Source organism: Archocentrus centrarchus, chromosome 15, assembly GCF_007364275.1.
Source record: "Archocentrus centrarchus isolate MPI-CPG fArcCen1 chromosome 15, fArcCen1, whole genome shotgun sequence".
Classification (NCBI taxonomy): domain Eukaryota; kingdom Metazoa; phylum Chordata; class Actinopteri; order Cichliformes; family Cichlidae; genus Archocentrus; species Archocentrus centrarchus.
The window spans coordinates 213,908-233,598 of NC_044360.1; the positions used below are offsets into that span (position 1 = coordinate 213,908).

At 41.3% G+C, this 19,691-nt stretch overlaps 1 protein-coding gene across 3 annotated transcripts in view; it reads right to left on the reverse strand.

The window, feature by feature from the left end:
- The window catches only part of ubr2 (ubiquitin protein ligase E3 component n-recognin 2), a 96,396-nt gene that overhangs the window by 43,838 nt on the left and 32,867 nt on the right, over positions 1–19,691 (reverse strand). For all 3 annotated transcript variants that reach the window (XM_030747547.1, XM_030747546.1, XM_030747548.1), the window contains exons 11-29: positions 17,010–17,108; positions 16,071–16,234; positions 15,781–15,880; positions 15,580–15,708; positions 15,209–15,392; positions 15,042–15,103; positions 14,840–14,950; positions 14,697–14,762; positions 14,440–14,556; positions 13,859–13,919; positions 13,639–13,763; positions 13,184–13,236; positions 12,849–12,951; positions 11,513–11,561; positions 11,271–11,425; positions 1,231–1,333; positions 1,045–1,154; positions 775–858; positions 507–685 (exon numbers count right to left, since the gene is read on the reverse strand). In XM_030747547.1, the coding sequence (XP_030603407.1) occupies positions 507–685; positions 775–858; positions 1,045–1,154; positions 1,231–1,333; positions 11,271–11,425; positions 11,513–11,561; positions 12,849–12,951; positions 13,184–13,236; positions 13,639–13,763; positions 13,859–13,919; positions 14,440–14,556; positions 14,697–14,762; positions 14,840–14,950; positions 15,042–15,103; positions 15,209–15,392; positions 15,580–15,708; positions 15,781–15,880; positions 16,071–16,234; positions 17,010–17,108 (2,054 nt within the window). The remainder of the gene's footprint in view (positions 1–506; positions 686–774; positions 859–1,044; positions 1,155–1,230; positions 1,334–11,270; positions 11,426–11,512; positions 11,562–12,848; positions 12,952–13,183; positions 13,237–13,638; positions 13,764–13,858; positions 13,920–14,439; positions 14,557–14,696; positions 14,763–14,839; positions 14,951–15,041; positions 15,104–15,208; positions 15,393–15,579; positions 15,709–15,780; positions 15,881–16,070; positions 16,235–17,009; positions 17,109–19,691) is intronic.

Here is a 19,691-nt window from a genome sequence, read left to right on the forward strand (position 1 = left end):
AGGAGCATGTCATTAAAAACCCTTAGCAAGGAGCATCCGGGTGGCATAGTGGTGAAGCTGGCGACCACATACATATGCCGCGTTGTGGTGCAGGTGGCGTGGGTTCGAGTCCTGACCTGTCGCCAATTTTTCCGCGTGTCCCCCCCCTGTGTCTTTCCCCCATTTCCTGTCTCCCTCCACTGATGATAAAAAGCTGCTGTGGCCAAAAATGCATTTAAAAAAAAAAAAAAAAAAAAACCTTATCAAGGCAGACTCTGTGCTATGAAGAGGCTTGAAGCCAGACTGAAAGACTTTGAGGATATAATTTTCGTCCAAAATGGCTCTCACTTGGCTATATATGGCTTTTTCTATAATTTTAGAAAGAAAGGGAAGCCTCGAAATAGGCCTAAAATTAGAAAATACAGTGGAATCCAGTCCAGGTTTTTTGATCAATGTTAAGACTGTTATATGTTTAAAATAATCAGGAACCACACTAGGTGCATACAGTTGTATATATAAAGTTGTACCTGTGGTCAGCTGCTGACATGGATACCTCCAGCTCCTCCATGCTCTGCTGGAACAGCTCCTTGTTCTCGTTGATGAAATGTTTCTGCATCTCTGACATCTGAGCCATGATCTTCTCCCTGCGAAGCCTTGCCATCTCCGCCTTCCTCTTTCTCTCCGCCTTGTCTTTGTCTCTCACGGTCTGCATGTGGAACCAATCAATACATCGATTAATTAGGCGATCAATCAATAACCCCGGTTACAGGAACAGGAAGTGGTGCTGACTCTCACCTCCTCGGGGCCTCTTCCTGGGCTGACAGTGACTGTGGAGGCCGATGAGGTTCGCTCTCTCATCATTTTGATATTTGACACCACCTGCACGCATGCACACACACACGTACACACACAGAGCTGATTATCAGAAACACAATGAATGATCAATGACAGGAAAAAAACTGGAGGTAGATAATGCAAACATTCATCATCCTCATCTTTGTTTAAAATGTGATTCAGTGGCACGCCTTCACACACATGCTGCAGTAATCTGACATCAGCAATTACCTTAAGGATCCAGGTGATCATGTCTTTGTGGACCTCCAGGTGAGGGGCATTCTGCAGACTCTCCAGCAGAGCCAGGACACTTCCTGAAGTACTGGGCGCCTCACCTGGACCTGAACACACATTCACAGGTAAACACATTCACAGGTAAACACATTCACAGGTAAACACATTCACAGGTGTACTGACGTATGATCTTGCAAGTGTAGTTGAAGGTGACAGTATCATCTCCGCTGCTGTTCTCCAGCTGCTGTTGCTCCTCCAGCAGAGCCATGCCCACCAGGTGAAGCACCTGGAAGTGAGGTCAACATACACACACTCAGAATCAGGTGTTTCATGTTATTTCGGACAGAGGGTGCCCTCTACAGGTAATTCTGAAAGTCACAGTAATGATTAGGGCTTCAACTATTTACTGTTTTAGTAATTGAATATTCTATCAATTATTCCATCGATTAATCATGTAATTAATCGATGGAATAATAGAAGGTTGTGTATATTCAATTACAGTCGTATCTTGATTTAAATAGTATCTCGGAGAAGTTTTAGTCTGGTTTTAAGCTACAGCATAGCACAGAAACAGCCCTTTTAAGAGTTTTTAATGACCTGCTTTTAACTCTTGATGCTGGTAATTCTGCTGTCCTTGTGCTGCTGGACCTGACTGCAGTTTTTGACACTGTAGATCATAGTATTCTTCTGTCATGCCTTGAATCATGTGTGAGCATTAAAGGGACAAATGGTTACAGTCATGTCTGTCTGATAGAAGTTTCACTGTGCATCTGGGACAGTACTCATCATCAGTGTCTCCTCTTAAGGGTGGGGTTCTCCGGGGTTCTTTATTCAGGGTTTGTACACCTTTTCCAGGATCAAATTTTAAGCACTTCTAAAGCACCATCAAGGTCAATTTTCAAGATTTTCCAGCACATTGAGGGGTCATTCACAATTATCAACATTTTCCAAAGTTTACAAAGAGTACTCTTTTTCAGACCCCCCTCCCCAAAAGTGTAAAAAGAAAATCTTGACCTTTTTCATGACATTTAATTTCACCTGGTTCTTTGGTATTTTAATGTAATAGGAAGTATTAAAAACACATCCTGGTGTTGAAAAATTCTGGAAATCTTGGTATCAAATGTACTCTTTCCTATCCATTAAAAAAATTGTACTGCACTGCATGTACACAAAATGTACATGCCGCCACACTGTACACAGTGGCAATGGAGCAATCTGTCATCTGAACCGCCGGTCTTGTGCCAAAAAGTGATTTCTGGTATTTGCCAAAAAATTACTGCTGGTATTTATATTGTTGTAAATTACCCTCTGCCAGAACCTCTGAACAGGTATACAAGACCATAGAGCATGCAGATAATTCTCCTCTGAATTGCTTGTACAGTGGGTGCATATGTTTGAGTGTGTATAGCCCATTTGGAACATCCTTTGTCCAGTATAGTGCATTCTATGGAGAATTTTATTTTGTGTAAGTTGTAATTGGGGACTTTTAGTCATTTTGGAGATATTTAAACATATTTCTGTCCATAAGTTTTTATCCTGGTTGACAGAAAGATCATGCTCCCACTTTGGAATTGGGAGGGAAACTGAATCATCAGTTTTTTGTAATAATTTCTATAATTTTGGCAACAATTTGGGGGTACAGAGGTTTAGAAATTCTGTTACCCATATAGGTATTTCTAAATTCAATTGATTAAAATTAAATCTTCCCGGCAAGATGGGACTTCAGTTCCTGATATTCCAGAAATCTACCGTTGCCAATTCTATATTTTTATATAAGTTCTTGGAACGCAATAAGGTTTCCATCTTGGATAATATGTTCTAAATTATTTAGACCCTTATCACGCCATAACAAAAAAATTCAGCATTTTCTTTTTCTGACAAATATCTGGATTGTTCCAAATGGGTGTTAGTTTATAGGCGATAAGTGAAGACTTAGTTATTTTTAAAAATTCCCACCAAGAGATCCTCCTCTGTTGTTTTTAATAAGGGGGTATGATTTAATTGTACCAAGTTTGAGAGCCTGGCTGAAAAATTTATGCCTAAATATCTAATATTACCTGACTTTAGTGGAGTCCTAGAGGTGTTATGAAAATTACAATTCAGGGGCAAAACTGTTGATTTAACCCAGTTCATAGAGTAATCAGATACAGATGAGAACTTATCTATCAGTGTGATAGTATTCAAAAGAGAAGCTTGTGAATTCCCAAGGAAAAGTAATACATCATCAGCATAGAGGCTAATTTCATGGTCTCTATTTTCAGTTTGAATCCCTTTAATATTTGCATTTTGTCGGATTACTGCTGCTAGTGGCTCAATGAAAATGATAAAAAGAGAGGGAGAGAGTGGGCAGCCCTGCCTGGTACCCCTCTGCAGACTGAAGCTTTGGGAAATAAGATCATTTGTCCTAACCCGTGCATTTGGGGAGCTGTGTAGTGTTCTAATCCAGTTCTAATGAACCAAATCCAAATTTTTGTAAAACTGCTAATAAAAATTTCCAATTTAGCTGGTCAAATGCCTCTTCTGCATCTAAAGAGACAACTGTGGTATCTAATTTGTTAATAAATCAATATTCTATTAAATTTATTAGTCAGCGTGTATTAATGGCCGAGTGCCGACCCTTGATAAAACCGGTTTGATCCAGATGTATTATAAATGGAGTAATAATTTCTAATCTTCTGGCAAGGACTTTGCAAATTATTTGAAGGTCTACATTAATGAGAGAGATTGGGCAGTAGCTGGATGGGAGTGTGGGGTCTTTGCTTGGTTTAAGAAGCAGGCTAATGTTAGCAGAGTTTATGTTTGGAGATAATGTGTGATCATTCTGAGTCACCATTTTGAAGAAGAAAAAAAAGGGTGCTAGCTAGCACAGACCAAAATTCTTTATAAAACTCTGCTGGAAAACCATCTGGGCCTGGACCTTTATTATTTGGGAGATGCTTTATTGCTTCATAAAATTCAGATATTGAAAGAGGTGAATCCAGAGCTGCAACCTGTTAGTCATTTAGTTTTGGTAGATTTATATTATTAAGAAATTCTTCAATTTCAGCATCAGATGGATAAATCTGTGATGAGTATAATGCTTCATAAAAGTCTTTAAAAGATTTATTTATTTGTTGTGGGTCATGAGTAATGTTACCAGTTGAATCTTTAATAGAAAAAAAATACCTGTTTTTTTTATTTATTTAGTTTTAACTGGTTGGCCAGGAATTTTCCAGATTTATTTCCACGATCAAAGTTTTCCAAACGCAGCCTCTGCAGCAGAAATTGTGTCTTCTTATCAATTATTTCATTTAATTCCAAGTTTAGTTTCAGGTTGTTAATTATATGTTCTTGTGGTGAAGCAGCATAGGCAGTTTCTAAAGATTTAATTTTTTGTTCTTAGTGTTTTTTCTTTCTTTTTCTTATACGAGCACATGGTGATATTCCAGGTAGATGATTATTTTCTAAATATGTTGCCCACTCCTTTTTCAGGGTTTATACAGGAATCCTAGAGTTCAATTTACTACCTTTTACTACCTATTTTTACTACCTCTATAATATTTTTACTACCAGCATCAAATCGAGCAGCAGCCTTTTTGGGGGTAGCAGTGGATTCACAGCACTAAGTCATGTAAGATGATAGCCCATCTCTCACCAAAGACAAAACGTTATCCCACTTACTTGAAGGTGTAACTGTGACTTTGTCTTGACTAAGACCTCATACACGTTAATATTCCAAACACATTTCAAAAAGTGGCGCAGTGGGTAGGTGCTCGCCTTGCAGCCGGCGGGTTGCTGGTTTGAGTCCCTGTGCCTGTGCTGCATTGTGTCCTTGGGCAACACATTTAAACCACATTGCCTTACGGTAGTGCCGGTCTCTGGCTGCATGACTGCAGATGCTCGTCTCTGGATGAATGATCTGGAACAATCATTTCGTTGTGTGCCTTGTGCGCACAATGACAATGAGTTGAATCTATCCATCTAAACTTGTTTTTTTAAGAATATAAACAAAATGCAATGAAATTCAAGTTTCACAAGCCGATAATTTATTTTCCAGTAGAATATTGGAATACTGGTTTTCTGCTGAGGTGTGAGGGCAATACTTGTGCTCATAGCTGACCTTGAGGTTGCAGTTGCAGTGCTTTGTGTAGCACCAAAAAACATAATAGGGATCTGCTCCCCGTGCACACGAATCCGCTGCTGGTGAATGGTGGATGCTCGGTGTGATTTGATCGCAGTCACACTGTTTCAGGTCAAATTTATATTTTTTTGCTGCACAAAACGCCTCTCGATCATTCCCCATGACCGGCTTAACCCTTTGGGGTCCGGGGTATATTTGGCCATTTTTGACTAGTTTTGTTTTTAGCTTCATAGCTGACCTTAGAAACTCTTTACCTTGCCTTGTTTGGTATCATTTTTTTTTCACCACAACCTCATGTGTGTGACTGTATAGTTATTATTTCATTTTGACATACTGTATTAACACATTGGACTTATAATCAGATAACATAAAATCAGAGTAGAAAAAGTTAAATTTTCTTTACTGTAAAAATCACAAACATGCTTAACGAATTATTTTTACAATTAAAATGCAAATATAAGTTGTAAAATTTTCAAAACTTGTGTAAAAATATAGTAAATAATAAGGTTAAATACAACTATTCACATTAAAATGCAGGAAAGGCCTCAGGTGTTTTTGTGTACAACTATTTGCAGAGCAATCAGGACTCACATTAAGATGCTAGACAAAAATTTTTATGCCAATTCAAAAAACAGTTTCTGTCCTGCACAAGACAGAAACTGGCATAACTTGCCAATAATGTCTCTTTTACCACTTTTTCATCTGCTCCGCAGCAGTCAAATGCACCCAAATGCATCGTGTTACCGCATAATTTTCTGATTGGTTGATAGGGGGCATTTTTCCACCAATAGGAAGGGGGTTGTCGGGAATGATTTTGTTTCATTTTGTTTTTATTAGCAAGCACTTCCTGTTAGTGAAACTCACGTTTTCGCCGTTTATTTCTGCACAAATCGCGCATCGAAGGTGAGGACAATATACAGGAAAACGCATGGCATAAATTATTGGGCATAACTCTGCTTTTATTTGGCCTATTTACGTAATTTAAAAACTAATACATAGTTTGAAGTCTGCACTTTCGATTTATGGCAGCAGCGTCCTGATGCTACGTCATCTAAAATTGGTGATGTAATTTTGACGCACCAGCGCGTCCGTGTACTCCAGAGGGTTAAGCCAGTCATTGAATGCCGGGTCATCGCGCCAGAGTTGTGAAAACTACATTTTCCCATGACGAGGCGCAAAATGACTGCGCATGCACACAGCAGATCGGACCGTGGAACCACTCGTCTATCAACATCAGCTCAGGTCCTGCTGAGTAGTTATATTTCTATACAAAGTTTATAGTTAAACGAACTTAAAAAGTCTGCATCAATGGAAAAATCAAAATATATTGAAGGGGTGATGAAAAATTTACTACCAAGTCAAATTCTGTTTACTACCTTTTACTAGCCTTAATTTGACCTCATTTAATTCACTACCTTTTCCTACCCCGCAGAAACCTTGTTTTTGAAATAATTAAGGACATCTTTTTCTTTAAGTAATGATGTATTAAATCTCCAGTTCCTAATTGGTGGTGTGACCCTTTTCTGTGTCAGAGTGATAGACACCGGTGCATGATCACTGATAGTGATAGGGTGAATCTGAGTGTCTGTGAAATTCATCATCATAACTAAAAAATAGTCTAAGCAGGAGTGAGAATGATGTACCGGTGAGAAAAAACTATAATCCCTCAGAGTGGGGTGATGTGAACGCCAAGCATCACAAAGACCAAAATCCTTCATGTACTGTTTAAGAATGTCTGCAGACTGCCAGTTCCTTTGACTCACTGCTGTACTGAGCCTGTCAATATCTGGATTAAATACCAGATTGAAATCTCCCCCTATTATAAGTGATGTGTCATCAGAGAGTGAAGTAAACATCAACATTTGGTCCATATATACATAAGCAATACATAAATCTGTATTATGAATAGATAAATTAAGTATTATAAATCTACCTTCTGGGTCTATTGTAGTGTTGCTAATGTTAAAATTTATCTTCCTGTTAATATTGCCACACCTCTTTGTTTGGAGTTGTAGCAGGCTGAGTACGTGTGAGGGAACTGTGGAGAGGAGAAAGTGTGTGCAGATGTTTTGGATACACGTGCTTCCTGTGGAAACACAGCATCTGCCTTTAAGTTTAACCGATTAAAAATTTTTAGTCTCTTTTCCCTCGAACCAGCCCCGTGTACATTCCATGAGACAAATCTGAGCATGCTCATGTTTAAACTAACAGGTGAAGTGTTGTGTGTTCACTAAAGTTGGGTGTGTATGTGTGTATATATGCGCTGTATGTTAGTGTGTGTGTGTGTGTGTGTGTACACTGTATGTTGGTGTGTGTGCGTCTGCATTGTATGTTATTGTGGTAAATTGCAGCACTGAAAGTGACGTAAACATATTGCTGAGTGCAGAAAGAGAAAAGGTGTGAAAAAAGTGATCTAATTGACATAAGACGGTGCAAACACAAAAAATACCTCTACAACAAGAAGAGGGAAAAACAAAACAAAAGAAAATATAATTTTATATATTATTCATTGTACTGAGAAAAAACTTGCTGTTTCCTGGCCATTCAAATTCATATCGCTGATTAAAATATATTTTTTAAATTATGTTCGGCCCGTTGACAGACTGTGATTTTTGGCCCTTCCTGTGATTGAGATTGACACCCCTGCCCTAACAGATCGCTCATTATTAAAGTTTGGCTGAAAGGCTTTGGCTGGGATCTGTCTCCCCTCCAGACACAGAGCTAAGTACTCCAGATCATTGTGTTGAAAATTAAACAGTGACAGGTCATACCTCCCTGTAAAAGCTTTGTGGTTCACCATGCTGAACATCAACACTTTGGTAAGCTCCCAGGAAATAGTCTTGATGACATATCTGTGAGTTTTCAGGGATCGTGCAAGTTTTCACATTGATTCAGGACAGAGGGTAAAGAGCGTTAGCTCTCATTAGAGCTGCCATGTGGCTAATTTGTACAGCTGGAGCCACAGCTACCGTTTACTGCTCTAGTGAGTTTTATTTTCAGATTAAGCATGGTCCATTTATGACACAAATATGAATTATAACTAACTATATCACAATCATAAATTTATGTCTTAAATCATAGTTTATTGCCCCTCATAAATAATGTTTGACATAAGGTATCTCTTAACCCTCTCTTACTGCTGGGATTTTTTTTAGACTCTCTCTCTGACTGATCTGAGTTGATTTCAATAGTTACTTCCTCCAAACCATGTCTATTAGATCCCATTCCTACTAGACTGCTCAACGAAGTCCTTCCATTAATTAATGCTATTAAATATTAAATATGATCAATCTGTCTTTATTAATGTGTTATGTACCATAGGCTTTAAGGTGGCAGTAATTAAACCATTACTTAAAAAGTCATAAATTGATCACTTCTCTTAGCTAATTATAGGCCAATCTCGAACCTCAGTGCAGCTTTTGATACTGCTGGCTATAACATTTTATTAGAGATTAGAGCATGCCATAGGTATTAAAGGTACTGCACTGCAGTGGTTTGAATCATATTTATCTAATAGACTTAGGGAGTCTATAGACCCTTTTACAGCCTACGTCATCAAAGGATGTGCGTGCATTTTGGCAACGGAAGTGAACTGCTACTCCATTCAAATCAATAAGAACAAGGAGACTGCGCAGCATTTAAATGTGATTTAAAAGCGATATCAGCATCAAAATGTCTGGCTGTTATGTGTTTGGGTGTCAGAATTTCTACTTTACCAAAAGTGGACTGAAGTTGTACCGAATCCCATGGGATCACGGCTGTTTAAGAGAAAACAGAGGCGTCTGTGGCTGAAAGCCATCAAATGTATTGATAAAAATTGGAAAAACAAGGACACGATCAGGACTGAGGACAGGATCAGAAATGCTCACGTTTGAAACGCCCATTTTATATCAGGTAAAGTTATTTATTTTCCGGTGTTTATACATGGATGTCAGGTATCTAAAGTAAACAGCATTAGCTGGTAGGCTATTTGGCTTTTAAACTGTAGCGTGGCTATTTACAGGTGAGGCATCGCTGGACTCAGAGAGTCCTGATTTTTAAATTAATATTTAATGGCACTATAGATTACAAAATGCAGTGCCAGTCAAAAGTCTGAGCAGACTCGCATATGAATGGTTGAGTGTGTCTCACAGTGTGACTGGAAGAGTACATATTTTTCATTGTAAATCAATATCTGCAGTCGGAAAACTCTTAGCAAGCTAGAAAAGCAATTTGACGAAGTACTCATGCTGTCATGCAGGTACAATCTGCTGTGAGGACGTAGTTCTCTGACTTGTTTACAATGACCCGAGCCTCATACACAGCGGTCCTGTTTCCTTGTCTTTGACTTGGAAGAACTTCTACCTTCAAGACACAAAACTCCAAGTCTGTGTCATATTTGATGTTCGGTACACGGCTGCAAACAACATAATTGTAAGCATCCAGTGACTTGTATGCCACAACTTCTCTCCAGTGTATATGCTGGGTTTCTCCACCAAATACACGTATATATCCGCCCACGGATATATACTGGGCCACTTGCTAATGTACCACAGGGATCAGGGAGTCGGTTGCCGGTGGTCAAAATTAATTTTTGCAGGTAGTTTTGACGATCTTTCGTTGATAATCCCTTCTTGTAGATTGAAACGCTATTGAACTCCGCTCTATTTCCGTTTCCAAAATGCGCGCGCATCGCTACCTACATCATCAGTGTTTACAAACAGTAAAAGGGTCTATTAGATGGGGAGTCTTCTTCACACATGAGGGTTAATTATGGAGTTCCACGGGGTTCTGTGCTAGGACCAATTTTATTTACACTATACATGCTTCCCTTAGGCAGTATTATTAGAAAACATTGCATACATATTCATTGTTATGCAGATGATACCCAGCTTTATCAATCCATGAAGCCAGATGACAATTAACCTGCAGAAGTCATTTTTGACCAGGATAAGCAGGTGAGGTGACTAATGTTGTGATTGGGTGGTATATAAATAAAATTGAATTGAATTGAATTGCATTTTAAGCCTTTAAAGGAGCATGTGGTGGTTGTAATGAAGAAAAGCCAGCCTATCAGCATTCTCAGAACTGAGGCTTGCCCAGTGCTTTGATGCAACGTTTCTTGCATATTAATATATACACATTGTAATGGTGTAGTTGTTTATAATTAATGTTAATAATAATAATTCATTGTCCTAACAGTCCGAGGTTGATGGTTCAGAGTTTTACTATATATTTTTAATGGCCTGCAGCAACAGAAAAAAGCTTTCATTTTTACATTTTTCATTTTAAAAAATGAATACAATTTAATTTATATCAAATTTTATTAATGTTTATATTCATTTAAATCTGCAAAACAACATTACTAAAACCTTGAAATTGAATACAGTCTGGAACACCCCACGCTCCCTTTAGATTCTGCAGGTATCACTGCGAGAGAAAGCAGGACGGCTGACAACAGCCTTTAGTGAGCTGCCTGTTTTAAACACCATATCAGACTAAGCTGACAGTTCATCTGCATATTTTAACTTCGGTAGCTTTACTGTAGATTTTTTGCTGTGTAATACAAACGGCGGTGGATGGAGCAGCTACAAAGCTATCTTTTCTTGAGGTTGGAGCTTGTTGATCAGGTGGTTTGATGAAGGACTCCCGCCAGTAAAGGTTTTAATGGTGATTACAGGAATAAGCACTGCTGTTTTGGCAGCTAGAAAATTTTTTTCTTTGATGCCACCTGAGCTTACTGTCTCGGTAACGACTCTTTGCTGTGGGTGTGTAGACAGAGCCACGGTAAACTGTGATAGCATCATTTTCAGTACTGCTGTTGTACTATCACTATTTTGGTTTGGAAAACTGACGTGTGCATGGGCTGAATGTTGTAATACTTTTTATTCACACGTGCTTCTAGATACATCTCTACTGCAAGTCTATTTTTTAGTTTTAAATGTGGGTGAAACACTTGGGCTTACATGGTGACACATGAGATTAAACAAAGCATTGAAGGATTTTTTTAGAATCAACTTATTCAATGAATCGTTGCAACGCTAGTGATGATTAAAGTGAGTCTTAAAAGCTCTTCATACTGATGTAACACCTACAATACTGATTTAACTCTACACACACTCACCCGCTGCAGCATGGACTCAGTCCAGCTACCCCCGCTGGGTTCCACGGCCCACTGCAGGACAGCGCCCTCTATGGCGAGGAGCACATCACACTGAAGGAGGTTCACCAGGCTGCCAAACAGAGGACGGAGGGGGGGAGGGGAAGGAGGGGGCAGGGCTACACACACACACACACAGGCACGTTATTTTAGTGACCATGTCAAGCATCAGTCTTTCTGCTGGTGTTACAGACAGGTGTGCTTGCCTGTGTCCTCCCCATTCTGTCTTCTCAGCTTTCTCTGAGCCTCCTCAGCCTGAAACACAGCACACAGCATTACCATGACAACAGTACTCCGATCAGTACACCAATCAATAACCAGATGATCACTCTGATGGAGACCGGGGCCTATTCCAGGAAGCATGTTCAACAAACTCTGAATTTAAAAACATACCCTGAGTTGATCAACTCTGACATTGGCAACTGAGTTTTCCGTTCAGGAACAGCTGATCAGAGTTAGTTCAATCAACTCTGAGTATGATCACCCTGAATTAGCACGTGCGTGAGTAAGGAAAGAAAGCCATCGTCAATGGAGCTCTGATACCAGGATTCACCATGGCAACAGGTAAATAAATAAATAAAGGTCAGTTTGTTAAAGAATGCAGATCGTATTGGGAAAATCAATCCATTATGAACAGATCCAGACTGGATGAGCTCCAAAATAACTGGAGCCTGAACTGGATCTGGGCCTTATCATGTCTGAATCCATGATCCTGATCCATTTGGATCCTCCTGCTGCGTGGGTGGACTCAGACACGGTTTGCGGATCCATTATAGAGCCTATGATCAGCGATTTAGGTGATTTTCAGTGGAAAATATGTGGAATTTCATACCCTGAACTTCAGACGCCGTAACTTTCAGAATGACATCATTTAAGTCACCTTAAATCCATTTAGTTCAGTTTTCAAGTCTTTGAATCATTTCAGCCTCATCTTCACTCAAACATTCACATCATCTCTAAGATCCGGACATTTTTCCATCCACAGTGTGTTCCTGTGTCAGCAGCTTCATCCAGATCAGTGTGATGTAACAGTGATGCTGCAGTAACTACAGTAAATGTTTCAGAGGAACTGACTGACAGTCTGACAGCTGCAGCTGCCTCATTATAAATCCATGACATCATCGCTGTCTCCGTCCTTACAGCCTGTTGACGAGTGAACGACTGTAAAAGCTTCATCTTACGTAAAAAAAAAAATAAACTAACGTCTAACTGGGATTTCAGAGCTTGTAGGAACATAAACGTCTGCAGATGAATTCACTCCTCTGATCGCTTTGCAGTATCTTTATGAAGGAGGAAATGAATGGGAGTGTCAGACAGGTGGTTCAGGTGCAGCAGGAGAGGTGGAGTCAGAGAGACACTCAGAGTTGTTGGATAAAACCTGCCAGGTTAGGGTCACAGAGTCTGTTACCATGGTAACTGACTCAGAGTTGGAGTTAGCTCTCTTTCTGGAACTGAAAACCCGAGTTTCCCTCATTTTGGGTTAACAAACTCAGAGTTATTAGCAAAACCTTCTGGAATAGGCCCCTGGATCAGTGAGCATACCTTGGTCTGGTCGGCTCTGCTGTAGTGATGGAAGTAAAGGTTGAAGTGTTTGCTCCACTCAGGGCGAAGCTCGTACAGACCTCTACCTGTCACACCTGGCTTCCTGTCAACGCAGTACAAATACACACAGCACTACAGTACAAATACATACAGAACTACTGACAGTACTATAGTATTTAAAGTGGATGGGCATTCGTTCCTCAATTGTCTGGTTCCCTCTAACAGCCAGTGGACTGATTTCTATCAAGTGACGCTGTTGTTAATAACGACAGCTTACCTTTAAGGATGGACATACATTTAAGGTGGACTGATAACATTTAAGGTGGAAGACTAACTTGAATGAAGCCACACTGTCGATGACTCTCTCCAATCCCGTCTCCTTGTTTCCCTGAACAGACACAAACACAGGTTATTATCGAAGTTAAAGTAAACTAAAAACAACACAAATAACACTTTAGGTACCCAAGATAAAAAAATAGACTTTAGAAAACCAACAAACAAACAAATATGGTGCACTCAGAAAACTAACAAAATGAAAAGGAAAATGTTTTTAGCCTCTGAATGTTTGTTTCACCAGCCTGAGGTGAGTCTGGTTCACCTGTTGACTCAGATCTTATATGAATGAGAGTCAGCCACCTTAGAAAGAGTTTGGATTCTAATATCTAACAGTGCCCTCAAAAATACTTTCACTAACTCATAACAGTAAAGCTAAAACCTTAACAAGCAATAAAGTGAAAAGGAAAACATATTTTAAAAGACAGGTGATCAGAGAGGCAGGTGAGTGTCTCACATTCTCAGGTAGAGCCTTCACCAGCTCGCTGTGAGCCATCGGTCTGATCGATAGCTGGTGGATAATTTCTCTTCTGACTTCATCGCAAGGCTCCACCTGGCCGACTCCCGCCACATATCGCTCACCTGTAACACACACACACAGAAGGGCTGAATTCCACCTGGAGAAATGACCTATTCTACTCTAAATTCTAAAGTTTTATTTTTAGAGACTAACTCACCGACCACCATAATGATGAGATGAAGCATCTCTTCGATCAGAGTATTCTGCTGGACCAGGTCCTGAAACACAGGACAGAGTCAGGAAGAGTCAGGAGGGTCTGTCGTGCACCTGCACAGTTTAATCTGCAGAGTCAAGCTTGCCATCTAAACTCTAATGATTCAACCATCAAATGTAAGCAGATTTTTGAGCATTTAAAACTTAAACACAGCTTTATGTGAATATCTGACTGGCAGATGTGATGTTGGAGGTGATTTTAATTTTAAATTACAATCTGTAAATAAACAAATATATGTTAAAGAGACCTGCTGGAAAATCTGATTTCCTGTCTGTTGGCCACAGGTGGCTGTAAATTTAATAAACTCCTGTAGCTTCCTTAAATTGATTCTCGTGCACACAGCAGGAACTTCATAAGGGTCTTTGTTTTACACATCAGCGAGTTCTCTTTTACACAGATTTTAGGGTTCTATTTGAAAAAAATGAAGAATTAAAATCAGTATCGGTAAATTTATTTGTGTTAGGGGTATAGCCTCTAAAGGTCTGTAGCCATGGAGCATTTCAGTGATGTTGAGGTGCACTGACCTTGTTGGCTTCTCTGTATCTCTTCCTGATGTCTGCAGTACTGAAAACATGAAACAGTTCGAATCGACTCAGAACGATCATAAGGAAGTGGTTTGGATCCATCATCGACGCCCCCGCCTGCATCAAATCAGAAATCACAGACTGTCAGCAGTGAGTCTCCAGCCAAGTTGGTAAAGTCTTCATAAAGAGGGCCGAGGTTCGGGAGGGTGCGGATGCAGCATTGAAAGAATCGCAGAGGTGTCCAAGTAGAGTTGTACCTGCAGCATGATGATGTCTTTGTCGAACATCTCCACTCTACACTTGACATTGTGGTAATAATAAATCTGAAACACAAACAACAAGAGAAACTTAGTCAATCAGTATTGATCCCTTCGGTATTGATAAGCAGGTAGGAACTCACCTGGTTAATCAATGAGAATCCGTTCCTTCTCCACATCCCAGCATGCACCTGGGCACAGAGCACCAGGCAACGGAGGGGGAGTTCAATCAGAAGGGGGGGACTAAGTTCACCCTGAGGACACAAGTTTTCAATAATCAATGGATCTAATCGGTATCAACGTGTTTCCTATCAGAGGATCAGTGACGAGTAATCTGTGACTGACCAATGGGAGCTGCTCAGGGAATCGAGATGCCACCTCTGTTTTGCTGAGGAGGACATGGAGACCTAAAGAGGTAATCAATCAATCTAATTATTGATTTACAACTTGAAACAGTAAATGAAGAAACTTGCTGTGCCTTTTAAAAAGTGTCTGCACGTGTATGTGTTTACCTGCCAGAAGCCTGCAGACTGGCAGGTGTATGGACACTTTGTCCTGAGACACCTGGTACCTGAAAGTCTCCACGCTGTGACCTGCCAAGCTCAAGCTGATTGGCTGCTCACCATCTGGGAGTCTGCTGTGACAGTGACTGAGTGCGCTCAGACATTTCTTGTAGGCCTCAATCAGCACACACTCCTGACACAAACATGCACAAAAAAAAGCAAAGATCAGCTGGCTTAATTAATGTTTATTTATAACCAACCAGGTATTGATTTAAAAAAGTAAAAAAACTGTAGAAAGATAAAAATGTAGTGCAACATGTAACCTGTAACATGTTTAGCTTGTTACATGTAGCATTTTTTTTAGCAGTATGTGGTCTCACATCAGTGGAGCACCATTCCTGGATCATGGAGATGATATTGGTCAGCTTCATCTGCAGCGTAAACGCCGCCTCCCACTCAGGCTCCATCTCAATGTGCTGCCCCACCTGTCTCACCACTGGGTCCATGCCCTGCAGAAAGACATGCTCAGAGACATTCGGCCCACACCTGTACAGGTAAACCTCACACCATCTCCACATTACCTGCATGCACTTCAGGAGCTCCAGAAAAGCATCAAAACCTTCCAGAAACTTGAGCCTGAGCTGATCACTCCACTCAGATGGAGGGCTGATCAGGACGTACCTACAGACAGAGGAAATGGTTACACTGGGAGGACTGGTTTCATCCTAAAACTTGATCTACACTTACCAACACCATTTAGGCTCATGAACAAAGATGAGACTACAGAACACGGCTCATAGGTACACTATTATCACAACATAAATTCAAGGCAGAAGAACTGGCCTCTAACTGGTGTGTAAGTGGTGCTCACTTGAGGTCTCCAATGAGGCTCTGGACTCGTCCAAACTTGAAGGCCTGCTGAGCGGTGTAGCGGTCAAACTGGAAGCGTCCCTGCAGGTCTCTGTGGCGGAGATGATCCACAAAGGTTCTGATGATGGTGGTCATCAGGTTCTCCTCCACCATTAGCATTCGGGCCTGCAGTGCGTGTGTGACAGACACACACGGTTAAAAATAAATAGTATTAAGGATTGGAGTTCCTCAGGGCTCAGTGTCAGGCCTGTTACAATATCCATCAATTTTTCTTTTGGTGGATTCTGAAGAACAAAAGATTTTTAAAGGTTTTCTGAACTAAACTCTGATATCCATCCATACATTTATTTTCTTTCAGTTTTCCTTTTCAAGGTCACAGGGGGAGCCTACCCTAGCTGTCATAGAGCAAGAGGCGGGGTACACCTGGACAGGTCAGCAGCCTGTCGCAGGGCTAACACAGACAGACAGACAAACATTCACACTCACATCTATGGGCAATTCAGAATTACCAGGTAACCTAACCCCACTAACTGCATGCCTTGGGACTGTGGGAGGAAGCTGGAGAACCCATCAGACATGGGGAGAACATCCAAACTCTACCCAGAAAGGTCCTGGCCAGATGGTGGATTCAAACCCAGGACTTTCTTGCTGTGAGGCAGCAGTGCTAACCACTATACTACCATGCTGCCCTCTGATTGATCATTGATGATTATTAACGATCAGCTGATCATCTTTTGTGTGATTCTTCTGGGATGACTTTAGATAAAGTTTCTCTCAGTGCTGTCTAACATCAAGGCTTTGCTCCACCTGAGGGTGAAGCAGCCACTTTAAACAGATCAGGTGTGCAGTGTGATATCAGCAGTTGCAAAAATGGAATGATCAGGTGTGACATCAGCAGGTGCAATGACCATCTCCTCCAGCGGGAGCTGGCTGAACTCACCAGTGACGGGACGGTGAACATTTGCACTGACAGGTCAGTGATGGAGAACTCACGGTCGTGGTCGTCTTTCACATAGTCGCTCTGCAAGCGTTCGTAATTCTAAGAGCAGGAGAGAGGGACACAGAGAGAGAGAGAGAGAGAGAGAGAGACAGAGGTGTGTGGAGGCGCAGGAGAAGTAGGAGGACGAGTGCTCACCACAGTCGGTACGGTGAAAAGCTGGACAGACAGCGATGTCACTGACACTACTCGCTCATGGTTGTCCTCTATAAAATCTGTCTGCAAGCGTCTGTAGTTCGGGGGGGGGGGGTATTTTTCACCTCGAGGTCAGAGGTTGCTGCTGTCCGCCCGACACCCCACCAACACTATCACCACCACACACTGACTCCTTTCAAAGTCTTTCACTAAAATGGCATTTTTAAAAATGAGCTCACTGAAGATGAACACAGAACAAAATGCAGGGTTTGTATGGAATCTGCTGGTTTATGGGGAGCCAGTGAAGGAGTACTGTATTTTTCGCACTATAAGGCGCACTTAAAATCCTTAAATTTTCTCAAAAATCGGCAGTGCGCCTTATGTATGAATTCTTGTTTTGCTTACTGACCTTGAACCAATTTTATGTGGTACACTGCACTCAAAAATCTGTCAAAATGTTTTAGTGCAACTTTCGAAAGGGACGTTTAACAAATATCGACATTTTCCAGAGCGTACAAAGCAGGGGGGAGGGGGGTAACACCCAGCGTATGCTTTTCCAATAGTTAGAAAATGTCGGTTGGTCTGTGTAACTTGAGCGCTGCAGTCTGACCGCCGATGGCCGAGGCATCCACACCACTGCACCATTGCGTTGTCTGCAGCGATATTGGCTCCAGTCTGGCAGATCAGTTGTAAGTGTCGGTGTGTGGCAGGAGCAGGAAGACCCCAAAATGCAGGACTCAGAAGTGGTGAACTTAATGTATTTTTATTGTAATGAAGATCATAAACAAATAAACTGGGCTGGGCTGAGGCCAGAACTAAACTACGGGACACAAAGGACGGAGAACACACACAATGTGTGTGTTCTCCGTCACGACACGACACGACAAAGAACAGAAGAAAACGGAGGGCTTAAATACACATTAGGCAATCAGGGCAAGAGGAAACACCAGGGCACAGCAGGTGAATCAAATGCAAAGGAATACAAAGGAGAACTAATAAACATAATCACAGAAATAACTGAAACAGAACCAAGAGAACACATAACACTGGGCCACCGGCCAGGGACAATGACACAAAGGCCTCATTGAATTCTCTAAAATAGTCCATCATCGATTCACAAAATGACTCTACTGACGATATTAGACAGCACCAAGCTGTGAGTGCAGCGCAGCAGGTGTGGAAAGCAGCCAAAGCTACCGGAGATAAATTCAGCAAGAAGTGGAAGCATTGTTCCAAAAATGGAAACTGTACCCAGTAAACTATGAAAACTATGATGGATTTGGCCTATTTTCATCTATGCTGGCCTATATATATGTGCATGATCTGGCAATTGGTGGCCGGCACTGTTACCAACTTTTGTGCAACAAAACTCGCTGTGGGCTGTCTCAAAAGTCGCTAAAGACCAAATCCAGGTCCTGGGGTGTGTGTGCTGCCCCCCTTGGTGCCAAAGAGAGGTCCGGGCGATGCCACAGCATACGAGGGGATGCAATATGAGCGCTGTATGTACACAAAACACGGTGACAGCGGAGTTTTCAGGTTTCTGGTGTTGAGTCAAAGAGGGATTTTCTTTCTTTTTTTTTTTAAATTTAATGTTTTTTTCTTTGCTTATATCGGTAAATATACTGGTGCACAGGATTTATGAAGGGCTTATATATAAAATTAAGAAATGACTTCTTCTTACCCTCATTAATAAAAAATATATTGCAGCGTCTGTTAAGATGTTGAAGATGATGGTGAGAGATTGCCAGCAAAAGTTGCCCTTTTATTAACAATTAAATGGTTGCTGTGGGCCGCAACCAAAACAAAACAGTAACAACAACGAGACTGACTCAGCTAATGATGAGAGGGAACCTAGTATGCTTGATGCCGAAATAGCCCAACTGTTCAACTCAGACACTGAAGATGAGGAATTTGATGGATTTGTGGAAGATGAATGATTTAAAATCCATCCATCCATTCTCTTCTGCTTATCCAGGGCTGGGTCGTGGGGACAGGAGCCTGAGCAGAGAAGCTCAGGCTTCCCTCTCCCAGCTCATCCAGAGGGACCCCAAGGGGTTCCCAGGCCAGCCTAGAGATATAATCTCCCCAGGATTATATCTCCCCAGGACACGCTGGGGAGATATAATCTCCCCAGCGTGTCCTGGGTCTACCACGGGGCCTCCTCCCGGTGGGACATGCCCTGAACACCTGACCCAAGAGGCGGCCAGGAGGCATCCTAATCAGATGCCCGAGCCACCTCACCTGGCTTCTTTCAATGTGGAGGAGCAGCGGCTCTACTCTGAGCCCCTCCTGGATGGCTGCACTCCTCACCTTATCTCTAAGGGAGAGGCCAGCCACCCTATGAAGGACACTCATTTCTGCCACTTGTATTCGCAATCTTATTCTTTCGGTCACTACCCAAAGCTCGTGACCATAGGTGAGGGTAGGAACGTAGATCAATCAGTTAAACAAGAGCTTCGCTTTTACACTAAGCTTCCTCTTCACCACGAC